Genomic DNA, 19645 nt, shown 5'->3' with positions numbered 1-19645 from the left:
CCATCAAAACTGCCCCATCATATTCCTCTATTATAAATCAGTACATGGTGTGTCTGTCCCCTCCCCCGGGCTCTGTAATCAGAGCTGAGATGCTCCAGCCACCTCCCCCCTGTGTATAACAGAAGCTTTGGTAACCATGGCAACAAAACAAACACTAACAGTACACTCTGATTAATGGCTAAAATTTCCTGAAATGACCTCTAAACAATAGGCCGTATTTTAAAAACTATACATCCTACAGCGAAGATCTTTATATTGTGAGAATCACAAGACCCAGACCTAGATTTTGATACATAGTATGTCTCTGAAATATTAAAATTGAAGGCACGGTCACAGTTTAGAAATTGCCCTTCAAATTTGAAGGGGCTAGAGTGTAGTTTCAATGAATGTCAATGGACGGCGTGAGTTGCAAACAAATGGTCATATTGTGAAAACTATCAGGACTATGGCTTAGCCGTGGACATGTTTAGTGGCAGCAGGGATAGCTGAACGTTTTGATATAAGATTTGTGTAGGTGGGCTTGAAAATGAGGGAGTGGCGGCAGTTTAGAAATCATGTTCTGATTTTCCAGCTTTTGTCATCTCCCACTCTAGTTTCCCCATTCATTCCTATGGGACCAATTTCGCCGCAAAAACTACGATATTTCGTGAACCATTCGGCGAAACGTTCCACAAAGTAATAGCACACCATTCGGGAACAATCCGCACGTTTCGGTATATTACTTGTCTATGTAGTGTAAAAACTGTGGGAGGAGTTAGGGTGGTAAATTTGGCTATAATAATAAGAATAATATATATGTGAGATAACAATAAGTGGTCTTGCTATGCAAGAACACTTAATAAGAACTAGAAAAGGTACAATTTCTGGGGAAATTGTGAAAGTGTTCTTGCCTCTACAACTGGAGTGGGCGGAGTAACTGGGTGGGGTGGAGTGGCTTGAGTAACTGTGAAAAGTGTTAAAAAGCTTAATATTTTAAAAAGTATAAATAGTAGTAAAAAAGTTCCATCATTCGCTGAAAGAGCTGAACATTTTTTTCAAAAGTAATTTTTTTTTTCAAAAATGAATTTTTTTTAATCAAAAATGATTTTTTTTTCTTCAAAAATGATTTTTTTTTTCAAAAGTAATTTTTTTTTCAAAGGTAATTTTTTTATTTCAAAAATAATTTTTTTTTCGAAATTATTATTTTTTTAAAGTAATTTTTTTTTCAAAAATAATTTTTTTTTTTCAAAAATAATTTTTTTTTTTCAAAAATAATTTTTTTTTTCAAAAATATTTTTTTTCAAAAATAATTTTTTTTTAAAAGTAATTTTTTTTTCAAAAATATTTTTTTTTTTTCAAAAATAATTTTTTTTTTTTCAAAAATATTTTTTTTTTTCAAAAATATATTTTTTTTTTCAAAAATGATTTTTTTTACTTTTTTCAAAAATTATTTTTTTTTTTCAAAAATATTTTTTTTTTTTACATGGGGCGGTCATAATGTTTTGGCTGATCATGGGGTTGTCAGCTTTTGTCACTTCCCACTCCAGTTTTGAACATTTCGCCATTCATTCCTATGGGACCAATTTCGCCGCAAAAACGTCATTTCGTGGACCATTCGGCAAAACATTCCACAAAGTAATAACACACCAATCGGGAACAATCCGCTCGTTTCGGTATATTACTTGTCTCTGTAGTGTAAAAACTGTGGGAGGAGTCTACAAGCATTATCAAGTCTAGCAGATGAAGTCACATGCATTTGGGGTGTCTCAGCATCTTGTGTTTACAACCACTGTTTCCTAGCAACGCTCATGCCCTGTTTATGCTTCCCAAATACTGCTTCATCAAAACTGCCCCATCAGAATTACCCCATCAAAACTGCCCCATCATATTCCTCTATTATAAATCAGTACATGGTGTGTCTGTCCCCTCCCCCGGGCTCTGTAATCAGCTGAGATGCTCCAGCCACCTCCCCCCTGTGTATAACAGAAGCTTTGGTAACCATGGCAACAAAACAAAACACAGTACACTCTGATTAATGGCTAAAATTTCCTGAAATGACCTCTAAACAAATGGCCGTATTTTAAAAACTATACATCCTACAGCGAAGATCTTTATATTGTGAGAATCACAAGACCCAGACCTAGATTTTGATGTATAGTATGTCTCTGAAATATTAAAAATGAAGGCACGGTCGCAGTTTAGAAATTGCCCTTCAAATTTGGAGGGGGCTAGAGTGTAGTTTCAATGAATGTCAATGGACAGCGTGAGTTGCAAACAAATGGTCATATTGTGAAAACTATCAGGACTATGGCTTAGCCGTGGACATGTTTAGTGGCAGCAGGGATAGCTGAACGTTTTGATATAAGATTTGTGTAGGTGGGCTTGAAAATGAGGGAGTGGCAGCAGTTTAGAAATCATGTTCTGATTTTTCAGCTTTTGTCATCTCCCACTCTAGTTTCCCCATTCATTCCTATGGGACCAATTTTGTCGCAAAAACGACGATATTTCGTGAACCATTCGGCGAAACGTTCCACAAAGTAATAGCACACCATTCGGGAACAATCCGCACGTTTCGGTATATTACTTGTCTATGTAGTGTAAAAACTGTGGGAGGAGTTAGGGTGGTAAATTTGGCTATAATAATAAGAATAATATATATGTGAGATAACAGTAAGTGGTCTTGCTATGCAAGAACACTTAATAATACAACAGACATCTCCCCAATAACACTGTGGGAAGCTCATAAGCCTGTCTTGCGTGGTACAATACAAAGACAAATGGCACTATTTAAACGGGAACGCAAAAATCTAGCAAAAAAACTAGAACTCAATTTTAATGCAGCCTACATATCATTTCAAGATAATCCATCTCAGAGTACAAAATCTCATCTGGAAAAATCTAGATTGGAATACGATCTATTTCTCACTGAGTCAGTTGATAAATCCCTCAAACGCTCCAAACACAATTTCTACATGAATACAAACAAACCAGGTACATATTTGGCTCGGGCATTAAATTCAACTAACAAATCTTTGAAACCAATACGTTTGAAATTATCAAAAAATGTTTACACTTGTAATCCAGTTAAAATAGTCCATAAATTTCACTCACATCTCGCAACTTTATACAAGACAAACAATGAATTTAATCCTACAGAGGCTGAATCCTTCTTCTCAAAAATAACCTTACCTGAATTATCTCAGAATCAAAAAAGCAGTTTGGATGAGCCTATAACTATAGATGAAGTTACTAACGCCATAAAAGACCTAAAACTTAACAAAAGACCAGGCCCAGACGGCTACTCGGCTTTATACTATAAAACATTCTCAGAAATACTCTCTCCCATTCTCACTGAAACTTTTAACAATCTTCTAGATGGACATTCTTTTCGGCAAGAAACACTAATGGCAATTGTTTGTATGATCCCAAAACCCCTTTCTGATGATACTTCCTGTGTGAATTATCGGCCTATCTCTCTGTTAAACCTCGATATTAAATTATTAGCAAAAATAATAGCAAAACGCCTCAATAGCATTATAGGAAAATTAATACACAGAGATCAAGTAGGCTTCATGCCAAATAGGCAGGCGATAATATACGCAGGGCAGTGTTATTGGCACATATTGCTAAAAAACGGAAAATCCCTTTATGTTTTCTATCTCTCGATATTAAGAGGGCATTTGACACAGTATCCTGGCAATATATGCAATATTCATTACAAAAATGGGGTTTTGGACCCCACTTTTTAACATGGATCAAAGCATTATATAATAAACCCAAAGCCTATATAAAATATGCTGGATACAAATCTGAAGCCTTTAATATCGAAAGAGGTACCCAACAGGGTTGCCCATTATCTCCCTTATTATTTGCCCTTATACTCGAACCCATGGCCCAATACATCAGAACAAATCAAACTATAACTGGCATTGAAGTAGGAGGTATTACACACAAATTATGTATATTTGCAGACGATATATTACTTTTTCTATCATCACCACAGGTCTCTGGTCCTAACTTAATACCAGCTCTTGATGGATTTGCAGCCCTATCCGGCCTTATGATTAATCCTAAGAAATGCCTAGTGCTTAATATTTCACTCACAAACATGGAATTGATCCCGGCTAGGGCTGCACTCCCATTCACATGGGCAGAAAAATCAATCCCATATCTTGGAATTCATTTAACAGCATCTCATTCTGACTTATTCTCAACCAATTATCCTCCTGTATTAAGACAGATCACAAATCTAATAAAACAATGGTCGCAACTTCCTTTATCCTGGATAGGGAAGATTAATGCAATCAAAATGACTATTCTACCCAAATTGCTTTATCTATTCAGAGTCCTCCCTATTCCAATTCCTTCCTATTTTTTGAGAATAGTACAAAAAAGAGCAACTTCGTTTACATGGGGCTCTTCTAAACCACGTATACCTATACACACACTACATCTTCCCAAAAATAAAGGAGGCCTGGGATACCCTAATTTTACTAACTACTACAGAGCAGCACATTTGGCCAGTTTGTCCAAATACCATGCAAAACAGGAAATCCCATTATGGGTATTTATAGAGGCTTCAGAAAATGACCCTCTATTAATATCAAATTTATTATGGCTTGATCCTAAAGACCGCTTTAAAATTCATAATCCCATAACTAAACACTTCTTATCTCTCTGGGATAAACTAAAAACCAAATATCAGTTACAATCTCCACACAATCCTCTCCTTTCTTTTATCAGAAATCCGGCCTTTTATCCGGCATGGATCTACCCAAATTCTTTTAAAGCTTGGACAACATCAGGCATTCAGATACTAAATGACTTCATAGCATCTAAATCATTCCTTTCATTCCCATCGCTTAGAGAAAAATATGATCTACCAAACTCTGAGATATTTAGATATCTCCAAATCAAAAATTTCTATACACCATTCCTAAAGGGGGATACACCATTATCCCAATTATCCATTTTTGAATCAATCTGTACAAAAGATCCATTTGCTAAAGGTACAATTTCATCACTTTATAATCAATTATATGGAGTAGCAAATCTTAATAGACCCTCTTACGTTCAGAGGTGGGAGGAGGACCTGGGACGAACTTTAGAAGACATGGACTGGTCTAACATATGGCTCACATCTAAGTCATCTTCACCCAACATCTTAGCACTGGAGACAAATTATAAAGTCCTAACTCGCTGGTACCTTGTACCCGCTAGAGTGGCAAAATATTCACCTATTAACTCAGCTCTTTGTTTTCGAGGATGCCCAGAAATAGGCACATATTTACACATATGGTGGACGTGCCCAGTAATCCAAACCTTCTGGAAGGAAGTCTTCGTGATTGCATCTAAAATATTTAAAAAAATAATACAACCAGATCCATATTTAACTTTACTTAATCTAAAACCAGAATGGTTAACACTCTCTCAATTCAAACTTATGATCCAACTAATAACGGCTGCAAAACAAACAGTGGCCAAGGCATGGAAATCTCCTACATTGGTACTAGCAGAAACAATTCACAGAATGAATAATACAATGTCCCATGCTAAGATGGTAGCCATCGATCAAAACCAAATTCCAAAATTCGAAAAACTTTGGCATCCTTGGATAAAACAACAGTTCCTGTCAAACTTCAATGACTCTGTCCTGTTGCCATGGTAACAGATTAAATGACTTACAGAGACACCCATTCTAAGGCTTCAAAGAGAACTAAAAAGAATAATAAACTGATGAGCGGGACAACCTTGTGGACCATACCTCTACCTTTCTACCCTTTTTCTTCTTTCTCTTTCCTTTTCTCCACCTTACGAATAAAGCTCATTATCAGAATTTATTTGACCTATATACACTCTACTTGTAAACAATATGTATAGTAGGTATAAATCATTTAAATACCTACAAAAGTAACTAAGGAAATGATATATATCTTTAATTTAGGTTTACATGAACCCAATGTTTAATATTTGAAATTTCATGATATTTACCTATATAAACCCTACTGTAAAACAATGAGCTTACTTTATAGATCCTTGTAAACTTACTTTATGTATCTTTATAATATTGTATACTCAATAAACTTCTTTTGACAAGGAAAGATAAAAAGTGCATTTTATATACAACTATATAGATCAGACCAAAATGAGGGACAAATGGGGAGGAAAGAGGGACAGAGGAATATTGCTCCAAATCAGGGACAGTCCCTCAAAATCAGGGACAGTTGGGAGCTATGCATTTGCATGCATATGATGTGCGTTTTCCTCTTGAGGTCACCTCCTTTGTTCTTTGGTGGGTGGCTTTTATGTTTACACTTGTGAGATGTTACACTGCATGTGATTTGCACAGGAATCGCAGCACATTCCTGCACAAATCACATGTGATGTCTGTGCAGTACGATTTCGGCCACACATTTTTTACGACTGATATCGCATCCACACCAGAATGGTGAAGGACCCCCCCCCCCACATGAAAGGGTGGGAACACCTATGTAGTGTGATTCTGGCATCCTCACTCACTAGAAATCTGGTTTTATAATCTGGTGACGGTAAGATAACATTGACACCTGCAACAGATTGCAATGCGATGCAGGAAACGCACAGGATTCGCTGTTTCCCGCATCGCATAAGTGTGAAACAGGGCTGAGATGCATTATGTTTACGGAGAAATGCAGCTGCTGTACTTTTTTTGCACTGCAATAGTGTGACCTATACCCATAGGATAAGCTGGATTTTGGACTGTCTATACAGTTGCAACTGTATGTGAGGTGATTGGCCCCTACATGGACATATATTAATATGCCAGTGTGCATGCAGCCAATGGCCGGCCCTGTCTGCAATGACACGTGTCATCTGGGTGCCTGACCAGCTCACATTCTATCTCCTTGAAAGAAAACAACTATCCGCCATCAGCACGGACACCGATCATCCAATCACATGACCTGCTTCTAATTGACACACCGCGACCACGGCGTGCCTATCACTACAACAGCTGACCTGACCGCATCCAGCGTCTTCCTACTTCCCGGCTCTGATTGGCTGCGCGGAAAGCTGCCTCTTCCTATCCAGCATAGGCGAGGGGCGGGACCAGGAAATGGTGAGTGCTGATTAGACACGTCACGAGGGTCGGCGTCACCTTCCTGGCTGTGAGAAGAGAGCAGGTAACACATAGACTGGGTTGGTGTTAGGAGGGTCTGTGCTGTGTGAGTCGGGGGGAGGGCGCTCCATCGCTGGAGGTATCATTGTATCAGTGTGCAGCTCGCATTTCAAGTGTGTCTACTACAGATACTTGGACTGCTTTACTTCTCCCTCTGTCACTGTCTATATGCCATTTCCAGGGACATTCCCTGCACAGCTCATTCATCCTCACTAGAAATCCTCTACAGCTCATTGTTATCATACCTTACTTCACACTAACCACTTCAATACAGGGCACTTTTACCCCCCTTCCTGCCAAGGCCAATTTTCAGCTTTCAGTGCTGTTGCACTTTGAATGACAATTGCACGGTCATACAACACTGTACCCAAATTACTGTTTTATCCTCCCCTTTTTTTTTTTTTTTTTTTTTTTTTTTTTTTGAGCACGTTCTTTTGATTCACTACTGTGTTTTTTAAATATATAATTCTTTGCTAAACAAATGGAAAAAAGACAAAATTTTGAAAACTTTTTTTTCTTATCTTATGTCTTAAAATTTTGCGCATTTTGTCCTTTGCTGTTGTATGCTGATGAGGCTGCAGTGACGGACACCGATAGTCAGGCTGGATGGGCACTGATAGTCAGGGTAACTGTCCTCTATCGCACTTGCCGGATACCAGCTCTCCTCACATTGTGATAGCACATGAGGAAAGTAATGCCAATAACTGGCAAGTTTGTTTACATGTGATCCGCTGCGACTGGACCCAGCGGATCACATGGTAAAGGGCCACTGTTATTGGCTCTTTACTGCAATCTGTGCAGTTTCTCCAAGAACTAGAGAGCTGTGCTGTAGCAGTCTTTTAGCTATAGCATGGTCATCTATTTTATTTTTACTACACTCCCCCCCCCCCCCCCCCCAAAAAAAAAAAAAAAAAAAAATAATGTGGTTGCATCAGTGTGCCCACCCTCTTATAACTGGGGATGTAACTGTTCAGAATTAAGCAATCACATTCAAACTCATGTTAAACAGGAGTCAGTGCACACCTATCATCATTTAAAGTGCCTCTGATTAACCCCAAATAAAGTTCAGCTGTTCTAGTAGGTATTTACATTTTCTTAGTCATATGCTACAGCAAAAGCCATGGTCCGTAGAGAGCTTCCAAAGCATCAGAGGGATCTCCTTGTTAAAAGGTATCAGTCAGGAGAAGGGTACAAAATAATTTCCAGGGCATTAGATATACCATGGAACACGGTGAAGAAAATTGATGAAAAGACGAGAAGAAAACTGGTCAGGGAGGCTACCAAGAGACCTACAGCAACATTAAAGGAGCTGCAGGAATATCTGGCAAGTACTGGCTGTGTGGTACATGTGAAAACAATCACCTGTATTCTTCATATGTCTGGACTATGGGGTAGAGTGGCAAGACGGAAGCCTTTTCTTACGAAGAAAAACCAAGTCCAGCTATATTTTGCAAAAACACATCAAAAGTCTCCCAAAAGCATGTGGAAAAATGTGTTATGTGTTATGGTCTGATGAAACCAAGGATGAACTTTTTGGCCATAATTCCAAAAGATATGTTTGGCACAAAAACACTGCACATCACCAAAAGAACATCATATGTACCCACAGTGAAGCATGGTGGTGGTATCATCATGCTTTGAGGCTGTTTTTCTTCAGCAGGAACAGGGGTCTTAGTCAAGGCAGAGGGAATTATGAACTGTTCCAAATACCAGTCAATATTGGCACAAAACCTTCAGGCTTCTGCTAGAAATCTGAACATGAAGAGGAACTTCATCTTTCAGCATGACAAAGATGCAAAACATACATCCAAATCAACAAAGGAATGGCTTCACCAGAAGAAGAATAACGTTTTGGAATTGCCCAGCCAGAGCCCAAACCTGAATCTGATTGAAAATCTGTGGTGTGATCTGAAGAGGGCTGTGCACAGGAGATGCCCTCACAATCTGACAGATTTGGAGTATTTTTGCAAAAAAGTGGGCAAATATTGGCAAGTCAAGATGTACCATGCTGATAGACTCATATCCAAAAAGACTGAGTGCTGTAATAAAATCAAAAGGTGCTTCACCAAAGTATTAGTTTAGGGGTGTGCACACTTATGCAATCATTATTTTATTTTTTTTTTTTTTTTTTTTACTTCCCTCCACCTAAAAGATTTGTTTGCTCAATTGAGTTGTACAGTTTATAGGTCACATTAAAGGTGGAAGAAGTTCTGAAATGATTTATCTTTGTGTCATTTTTTTTTTTCTTTGCATCACAGAAGCCTGACATTTTAACAGGGGTGTGTAGACTTTTTATATCCACTGTACCTGACGGGTACACACACACACAAAGTTTTGTCTTTGTTTTAAAACCGTAACTAAACTCTCCTCCTGCTAGTCTGAGGTCATGTCCCCGTGTTCTTGGGCTTGGCTTCATGTTGAAAATACTGCCTTCCTGAACTATATTCACCCCCTTGATGTATTTAACCACTTGAACTCCAGGAGGGCTTACCCCTTCGTGACCATTTTTTGTTATTCATTACTTTACTACTTTAACCGGTAATTGTATGCTCATGCAACACTGTACACAAATTAAATGTGGCAGGAAAAGTGGGGAGTACCAGTATACAAAAGAAGTTTAATAAAATTCAACTACAATAAACATTATATTTGTACAGTACATCTAGCATGGGATAACCAAGAGGACCATTTGAAGAGGAACTTTTCCATGGCTAAGTTTTTCCTGGCTATTATTTTCCTCCACCTCACATTGGAAATTGAGGTTTGCAAGTGTAGACATCAGGGAAGGGGGTTCTGTCATTTTCCAATGTCTGGTAATATTTAATTTTGCTGCAAGCAATATATCAATCACTACTCGTGACCTGGGAGGGAATTTTTCTTTGCCCAAATGGAGCAGAGCTAGCGATTGGATTAGGAGTTGGAGTCTGTGCTACAGAGGAGATTAGGGGAAAGATTTGTCTCCAGAAGGAGCAGAGAGATCTGCAAAACCAGAGGAGATGTGCTAACGAACCTACACTGCCACAGGCCCTCTAGCAGGTACTGGAGGAGTTTGGGTAGATTGATAGCTTATACGGTGTTGGATACCACCTGTGTATAGGGTTTTGTGTTTTTTTTGTTTTTGTTTTTTTACATGCTTCCCAATGATTGGAGCAATGGGATGCTTTGTAAGTAGGTCTGAAGGCTTTGTGCCACATTGTAGGGGTTTGCGTTTAAAATTTAGTTCCGTAGCCCTTTCAGCCAATTTATAACGTTCCTGGGGAGTTGGCTGGACAGGGGCAGAGCGTAAACACACCTACAGGAAGATCCCAACGGGGGGGGTGTGTAAGGGCTCCCGGACATTTATCCTCCGGGAGCGAATTCCTACTTCTGCCCGTCCTCCTGTTTTGGGGGGTCCCCCGGATATCTCTAATCAGTACATGCAGATCTTAAGATCTGCACTTACCTTGCGGTCTCTAGAGACTTCTGAGGGACTTCACTAAAGGATATTCACCTGTTAGTATATCCTCATAAGGTATTTCTGTGAACCAGGAGATCTGGTCTAGCTCTCAAACATTCAGGACTGTTTATATACTCTGTTCATAAGAATCTTTAAGAATTTACATAGATAATCTTATTGAATAGTTATTTCATTTTTTTTTTTTTTTTCCTCTTTTTACCCTTCACTCTGTTTCACAGAACAGTTTAATACTCTACTGAGTCTCGGTTAATTATAGGACGCAACAGAGATTTATATAGCAGCCGAGCAATAATTAGGTTGTGACAGTTTTGCATCTATTCATCTGTTTTAGATTTATAATTATTCATAACTGTATAACACTTTGTTACCTTACCTCATTCTTCAGAAATGTATGCAATTTCATGTGTGTTATGTAAAAACACCAATAAAATGATTTGAAATTAAAATTTAGTTCCGTTTCCCATTTTGAGGATGCTAATTTGGGAACGGGGTCGGTGGTCATTTGGAAATGCCCTGTTTTGGGTATGTGGGTTGAGAGTAAAATTTGTGAAATGTCTAGTATAGAGACTGTGGAGGGGAGTTTAGAAGCCTTAAGGTAATGGTTGATCCTCATATATGTATAGGACTCCAGAGTCTGGGAGATGGAATTTGGTTTGGATGTCTTTGAAGGCTTTTGGTGATGTCCGATAGAGCATTAATTTCATATGTGTGCCAATGCTGGATCTTGAGGTCAGGGGTTAAACTGATTGGAGCTCTAAGGAGGATAGAGTGGGTATAGAAGACTTGATTACCAATGTATCAAGTGTGTGTTTCTTCCAAGCTAGTTGTGATGCTTTGACTGATGGAAAGGAATATGTCATAGGTAGGATGGTAAGGAGGGTGCTTAGCAAGGTATTAGATGTAGGAGGTAGAGATTCTGTAATCTATCAAATTTTGTTTCTGGGAGGGGTGCCACCAGTGGTAGGGCTGCAACTAACTATTATTTTCATAATTGATTAGTTGGCCGATTTATTGTTTCGATCGATTTAATCAGTTAATAACCTTTTAAAAGTGGTGTATAATTTAGTTAATATGTAAAGTTTAAAAAAAAAAAGGCAATTTATTCTTAAATACTGTTTATTGGCATAGAACACTTTTTTTTTTTTTCCCCCCTTTAAAATAGGGGGAAAATCGTGTGTGCATTTATACGCCGATGTAGGCTGCCACCGAGGAAGGAGGACAAGCACTGCCGAAATAGAGCTGGATCTCCTGTGTACTTGGCTCGCAGTCACGTACAGTCCCGCCCCCTGGACATTGGACCAGCGTTATGTCCATCATAGGATCCGGGCCAAGGGGCGGGACTGGGCATGACGCCGAGTACACAGGAGATCCGGCTCTGTTCCGGCAGCGCTCGTCCCCTCCTTCCCCTCGGTGGCAGCCTATATTTCGGCAAGGCTGCAGATGCACACTGATCAAGCTGCAGTGAGAAGCAATGTTGCAGGTGGGCACTGATTAGGCTTCAGATGGGCACAGATCAGGCTGCACTGAAGCTGCAGATGGGCACTTATCAGGCTGCATTGATGCTCACTGACCATTATTTTGCTTCAAAGTGGCTTATTTTTTAAAAATATTTATTTTCCTGAAACTTCCCTCTTATAATTGGGGTTAGAGCTGCACGATTCTGACTAAAATGAGAATAAGAATTTTTTTTTTTGCTTAGCAGATAGATCACGATTCTTGCGGCGTTTTCGTTTTTTTTAATTGAAGTGTATTTTTTCCCCAAAATTTGCGTTTGAAAGACCGCTGGGCAAATACAGTGTGGCATAAAATATTGCAGCAGTTGCCATTTTATTCCCTAGGGTCTCTGCTAAAATATATGTAATGTTTGGGGGTTCCAAATAATTTTCTAGCAAAAAAAATATTTTAACTTAAAGGTGTCAGAAAAAGATTTAGACTTTAGGCTAGGTTCACACTGCTGCAGTGCGAATTTAGCGCGATTTTGATCCGATTGCGTTGCAAATTTGCATTGCGAATTCTTTGTGTGTTCTTGCGATTCTACTGCAAATTTTGCAATCTATGGAGCTGAATTCGCATTGCACACGGATCAAACTCGGACAGGACCCTTTTTTTACGCAGCTTAAATTCGCAACGCATTGATGTGAACAGCACTCATGGAAAACAATGTTATTAAAATGACTTGCGAATTTGAGCGATCGCAGCGGCTCAAATTCGCAATAAAATTCGCAGCAGTGTGAACCTAGCCTTAAGTTAAACTTCCTGCCTTTACAGGTTGTTGAAAACTTGTCAGACTGCCTGGACTTTGTTTAAAAAACAAAAAAAACCAAAAAAAAAAACAAATCGCAATCTTGATTCACACAACCCCCCATCCATATTGCTGAGTTTGCCGATTCTTTCATATAACAAGTGGAGAGACTATCTGCTCACTCAGCTGTCAAAAGAAAACATCTGGGCAGTCTGCCAAGTTTAGAATATGAAACATTGTAACTAACCTTCCTTCTTAGATCAAAGGAATACACTTGTTTGTTTAAAAAAAAAAAAAAAAATTAAACTTGGCAGACTGCCAGGATGTTTTCTTTTGACAGCTGAGTGAGCAGATAGTCTCTCCACTTGTTATATAAAAGAATCGGCAGACTCAGCAATATGGATGGGGGGGGTGTGAATCGAGTTTGCGAAATTTTTTTTTTTTTACAATTAATTGTGCAGCTCCTAATTGGGGGTGCGTGTTATACGCTGATAAATACAGTATCTCTATGCAGCAGTAAATATAAATAACCAACTATATGGTTAGGGAGCAAAATCTCAAATCCACTTTGAGAATGACAGAGGAGATATACTGTATATACTATTAGAGGTTGAAGCTGGTAAATATCATCAGACTCAGAATTTTTTTTATTTATCCGCTTCTGGACCAGCTGCCGCAGTTATACTGGGGCAGGTGGGGTCTGTGTAGCAGGCAGCGCCCGCTGCACAGCGGGGGTGCCGATGCTTGTGGCCGATGGTCGCGATGACCGCCGGCCACGAGCGATCATGACCAGGAGAGACAGGGCAGGGACGAGTGTGTGTAACACACCCTTCCCTGTTCTGTTCTGACAGGAGTGACAGATCGTGTGTTCCTAATAGCTAGGAACCACGATCCATCACTTCCTCTAATTAGTCCCCTCCCCCTTCAGTTAGAATCACCTCCCAGTGAACATAGCCCCTTCACTGCCCCGTAGTGTTAACACCTTCACTGCCAATGTATTTTTACAGTAATCAATGCATTTTTAATGGCACTGATCGCTGTATTAATGCCAATGGTTCCAAAAATGTGTCAGAATTGTCCGATGTGTCCGCCATAATGTCAGTCACGCTAAAAATCGGTGATCGCCGCCATTACTAGTAAAAAATAAATAAATAAAAATGCTATAAATCTATCCCCTAGTTTGTAGACGCTATAACTTTTGCGCAAACCAATCAATATACACTTATTGCAAAATTTTTTTTTTTGTTCCCAAAAATATGTAGAAGAATACATATCGGCCTAAACTGAGAAAAAAATGCTTTAAAAAAAAAAAAAAAATGGGGCTCTATTATAGCAAAAAGTACAAAATATTTTGGTTTTTGTTTTTGTTTATAGCGCAAAAAATAAACCGCAGAGGCGATCAAATACCACCAAAAGAAAGCTCTAATTAGTGGACAAAAAATTTTGCTTGGGTATAACATTGCACGACCGCGCAATTGTTTGTTGAAACGACGCAGTGCCAAATCGCAAAAAACGCTCTGGTCAGGAAGGGGTAAATTCTTCCGGGGCTGAAGTGGTAAAGGGAAAAAAAAAAGTTGAAGACTGTTTTGCAGATTTTCAAACGGAACTGTACTATATATTATGCTGGCCATACAAAAACAATGTCTTCCTCCTTTTTTTTTTTTTAAAAGTAATTTTAAGAACGTTCGTTCGATTTTCTAATCGTTGGTGGGGTCAAATCGACGTTTGTTTTCAACCACACTGATGGGGAAAATCTAGAAATAATTAGAAAACTTTTGGTTAAATGAATTTTTAGACAGTGTGTGTTTTTCGTTCAGAAATAACATTCATTTTAAAACAGAATGCTAAAAGGAAGTGAAATTTTCAAACAACATTCTTTCATTCAGTGAATGTACAAAGATTTTTCGTATGAATATTCTCGTCTGAAAATTGATCCGTGTGGCCAGCATAAGGCACGGTGCACACCTATACAGTTTGCTTTTGATCTGTTTCTGTGGTGCTTTTTGCTGTGAATTTGCTTTTATTTTTTTTCATTTTTTGGCCAATTTTTTGTTGGGCAGATAAAAAAAAAACACAAATTGCTGCAAAAACACACTACATGCTTTTCTGCAGCTGCTCCATTAACCACTTCCATACAGGGCATTTTCACCCCCTTCCTGCCCAAGCCAATTTTCAGCTTTCAGCGCTGTCACACTTTGAATAACAATTGCGCGGTCATACAACATTGTACCCAAAATGAATTTTTTATCATTTTTTTTTTTCCCCACTAATAGAGCTTTCTTTTGGTGGTATTTGATCACTTCTGCGGTTTTTATTTCTTGTGCTATAAACAAAACAAGAGTGACAAGTTTGAAAAAAAACACAATATTTTTTACTTTTTGCTATAATAAATATCCAAATTTTTTTTTTTTTTTTAACAAATTTTTTCATCAGTTTAGGCTGATTCATATTCTTCTACATATTTTTGGTAAAAAATATCGCAATAAGTGTATATTTATTGGTTTGTGCAAAAGTTATAGCGTCTACAAAATAAGGGGATAGATTTATAGCATTTTTATAAAATTTTTTTTTTTTTTTTTTTTTACTAGTAATGGTGGCGATCTGCGATTTTTATCGTGACTGCGATTTTTTTTTTTTTTTTTTTTTTTTTGGGACCATTCACATTTATACAGCGATTTGTGCCATAAAAATGCATTAATTACTGTATAAATGTGACTGGCAATGAAGGGGTTAACCAGGAGGGGGCACTGTAGGGTTAAATGTGTTCCTAAGGAGTGATTCTAACTGTGGGGGGAGGGGATTCACAAGGGGAGGAGACCGATTGGTGTTCCTCTGTACAAGGAACACACCATCGGTCTCCTCCCATCTGACAGGACGTGGATCTGTGTGTTTACACAGATCCACGGTCCTGCTCGGTTACCGGCCAATCGCGGGTGCCCGGCGGACATCGCGGCTGCCGGGCATGCGCACCGGGACCCGAGCTAGGCAGCGCCGTCATATGACGGCAGCCCAGGATAACAGCTGCACCGTCCTGCCGTCATATGACGGTGGGCGGGCAGCAAGTGGTTAAAGTATATTGAACCAAAAAAGCACAGTTTTTTGAAAAAAAGTCCTTGACACTTTGCAAATACGCAGCGGCTGAAAAAAAAAAAGCATAGATGTGAACGTGTCCCATAGGAAACCATGTTAAATGAAGTGTAGTGCGTTTCTGCAAAAAACACATAGGTGTGAACCAGACCTAAGACGTTTAGTAAAATAATGGGGTTAAAAAAACTAAAATTAACCCTTTATAGTACAAAAAATCGGTACTGTAAAGGGTTAATTCTTTTTTTTTTTTTTTTTTTTTTTTTTTTTTTTTTTTTTTTACTGTGGAACAGTGAAAGTAATATTTATGGATGTTGGGAAGCCCTACTCCGCCCCGTTTGTGATGTCTTACTAATATGTGGTGAGCACATCTAGGTGGTTTCTAACCCGTATGAATTTTTTGATCTGTCTTTGTATTGAAGGGGGAAAAAAGTGAGAGGGACCAGCATCACTACCGTGCGGAACAGGTGTATAAGTTTGGGCAGAATAATCATCTTAAGAGATGCTATTCTCCCCAGTTTGGACAGGCCAGAAGTTCACATTTGGTTGAGTAGTTCAGGGAGTTGTTTTTGCAATGCCCTATAGTTTAGAACGTAGAGTTGGTTTGGGGATGGGGAGTTTAATCCCTAGGTATGGGATAGATTGGTTAGCCCATGTGAAGGGGAAATTTTATTTTTTTTGATAAGATTCTTGTCTGTCGGAAAGATGTAGTGGGAGGATAAGGGATTTGTTGGAGTTAAGTGTTTGTACAATGATACCGCGCTAAATTGAAGTATTTCTTGGATCGCCTGTAGGGAGTGGCTTGGGTTGGAGATCATGAGGATAATGTCATCTGCAAAGAGACTGATCTTGTGGTTTGTACCACTACAAGAGATTCTGGAGATGCGTTGGTCATTTCTAATTTTAGATGTTAGGGATTCCATTAATAGGGGGCAACCTAGGCGGTTGCCATTAGAGATCCCAAAGGGATTGGATAGTAATCCTTCTGTCTGTATGCTAGCTGATGGGTTGGAATATAGGGAAAGTATCACTGCTTGGAGCCATCCAGTTATGCCAAATTTCAAGTGTTGCTTCTAGGAAACCCCAGTGCACCCTATCAAACGCCTTCTCTGCGTCCAGGGATAGGAGCAGAGAAGTCATTCGAGATTGGGTGGATTAGGTCGATGACCCTCCTGGTAGCATCGGGAACTTGTCTATCAGGTATGAATCCAACTTGGAAACACATACACAATGTTGGTATAATGTTCAGTGCTAAACCATCTGATGGAAAAGATTAAAGTTTAAAATTTAAATGAAAAGGCATGCATCTGCATGCTGATACATGAAGGTACAACCATGTGAATGGTAATTGGATTGAAAGTTCTGGGGGATGAACCCCTTTAAAATTGGTCTCTAAAGGGAGCGAGGCTGCTTCAGGCGCAGGCTGGGGAACCTGAATACTGTGAACAAAAGGAAAGCAAAAGGAGGAGAGAGAAGTGCCAAACCAATCCTTTAAACAGCTTAGGAATGTATTCAGTATATAAGTATAAAACACTTAAAAACTCACGTGAAAAATGTTTGAGCACATGCAGAGTGCTAGAGCAGGTGGGAGCTTCCCCGTGCAGTGTCACAGGAGGACTGCCGGAAAGTCTCTATTGAGGGATCCACGAGTGCTGTGTATTAGCCGCAGCTGGAGCCTTGATGAGCCTCATGGAGACGTCGGCTGTGTGTCTCTGGTTGGGAGTGGTCTAGGACTGTCAAACTGGGGAGCTGCCCACACGCTGTCTGGCCAATCAGAACGCGTTTCGAAGGCACGGCCTCGCCTTCTTCATCAGCTGATCCTCTAACAGTCACATCACATTTATATAGAGCAGGGATATGCAATTAGCGGACCTCCTGCTGTTGCAGAACTACAAGTCCCATGAGGCATAGCAAGACTGACAGCCACAAGCATGACACCTAGAGGCAGAGGCATGATGGGACTTGTAGTTTTGCAACAGCTGGAGGTCCGCTAATTGCATATCCCTGATATAGAGGATACAATTAACCCACTCTAAGCTGCAATTAGCGGTGTCAGATGACAAGAGGATTTAAAAAGCTATATGCTGTAATTGTTAAAAAGCAAGTGTACAACTTAGAGACCTAATTTAAAATCTGTAATATATGTGTAATAATAAATGTATTAATAATATTAATATATTATTACTATTACATTTGATGGAATAGGTCTTAGGTGGGTAAATGCCTGCGTGTGTACCTTGTAAAAAAGGTGAAAAGGATTCATAAAATGAACTAGATGCAACAGCGATACATGTGTATACATATAAATGCACATGAACATGTCGCCGCTGGGAGATAACTATACCAATAGGTAGAAGGTTACAGCAATGAGTGTACGTGAGTTGTGACTGTAATTCAAATAAAGGTTGGCTTGTTATTCGAATGGGAAGATAACGGTTTTGGAGAATTCATAAGGGTCTATAAGGTATATTGAAAATAAAAAAATAAATAAATAAATAAATTACCAGGAAGAGGGACATTTAGAAGAAAAAAATAAATAAAATTTGAAGTGAAATAGAAATATTTTGTATACGAAAAAATGGGAATGTGGAAAAGGAAAATACTAGATAATCATAATGAAAAACATTATTCGAAATGACTTTTATAATATCGTGACTGTAGCCATAGATGAGTGAGTTAATTAATCAGTCGATTATGTACCCATGAAAGTAGATATCGAGTAGCACATGGCAAATTACACGTGTGGGAGCAACTGCGTGTGCGTCTGTTGCAAACCCGATACCCTGTACGCATAACAAGAAGCGTGCATGTGAAAATGCCCTGGGGGGGGGGTATTTTTGGGGACAGCATAAACTGGGGGGGGGGGGGCAGTGGGGAAGGGGAGGATCCTGGGGATCATCCAATGGGAGGGAGGAAGATTTAGAAGGTGCTGACTTCCAACTCTTTATTCAGGCCTTCAGGTGAGAGACTATTGTGTTTTGAATATCCAATAAGTCTCTGGGGCACACAGTTTTTTTTTTAAAAATCTTTATCCATCAGGTAGGGAATGGGGAATAGATTGAATGGCTGTGACCTTCAGTAATGCAGGGTTGCTTTCATGAAGAGGTCTAATGGTACAATCAGGGGAGCAAAAACCAATGAAAATTCATTCTTATGCCTAAAGAAGAAAGATACTCCAGAACTCATGGAGCCCTTGGAATCCCAAGAAGCCATTGCTCTGGACATCCTACAAGAGCTATGGACAGAACAGGATCAAGGAGATCTATCCAATGTGGAATACCCAGACCTAGAGGACCCCAGGAAAATGATTGAGACAAGTTTCAAACATGTATGGGGTTCTGAATCCCAGTGAAAGATCATTTCTATGTCCCAACTTCTTTGCCACCCCGTATTTCCACTACTTACCTAAAGTCCATAAGGACCCACTCCACCCCCCTCGGAGACCCATCATAACAGCTATAGATGGCCTCACGAGCCACCTGACTATGTCGATTTTTTCCTCCAACCTATTGTTCAACGACTTCCAGCTTATATACGGGATTCAAGCCACCTACTTGACACCTTTGATCAATATACTTGGGACACCAGCTACCTTTGGGTCTCGTTAGATGTCACCTCGCTCTACACATCCATTCCACATGATATTGGATTAGAGGCGGTCGGTTACTTCCTAGGAAAATAAACCCTACATCCCACACAAGCAATGTTTATTCTTAAAGTTCATTCT

The 19645-nt window shown here is 39.3% G+C and overlaps 2 protein-coding genes across 10 annotated transcripts in view; one reads left to right on the top strand and one right to left on the bottom strand.

The window, feature by feature from the left end:
- RWDD2A (RWD domain containing 2A) overlaps positions 1-7153 on the bottom strand; it is a 64195-nt gene extending 57042 nt beyond the window's left edge. For 4 of the 5 annotated variants that reach the window (XM_073626877.1, XM_073626875.1, XM_073626878.1 and 1 more), the window contains exon 1: positions 6976-7153. Coding sequence is in view for 2 of the 5 variants with exons in the window: in XM_073626874.1 (XP_073482975.1) it covers positions 6976-7148 (173 nt within the window). In the remaining 3 variants the exon portion in view is untranslated. The remainder of the gene's footprint in view (positions 1-6975) is intronic. The other variant, XM_073626876.1, reaches the window with a different exon arrangement.
- The window catches only part of PGM3 (phosphoglucomutase 3), a 70992-nt gene continuing 58358 nt past the window's right edge, over positions 7012-19645 (top strand). For 2 of the 5 annotated variants that reach the window (XM_073626868.1, XM_073626869.1), the window contains exon 1: positions 7014-7139. The gene's annotated coding sequence lies outside the window, so the exon portion shown is untranslated. Of the gene's footprint in view, positions 7140-19645 lie in introns of all 5 variants that reach the window. The other 3 variants (XM_073626873.1, XM_073626872.1, XM_073626870.1) reach the window with 3 other exon arrangements.

The sequence above is a fragment of the Aquarana catesbeiana genome, linkage group LG04 (genome assembly GCF_042186555.1).
Source record: "Aquarana catesbeiana isolate 2022-GZ linkage group LG04, ASM4218655v1, whole genome shotgun sequence".
Lineage (NCBI taxonomy): Eukaryota > Metazoa > Chordata > Amphibia > Anura > Ranidae > Aquarana > Aquarana catesbeiana.
The sequence above is the reverse complement of the archived record's forward strand: the minus strand, read 5'-3'. Positions and strand labels throughout refer to the sequence as shown.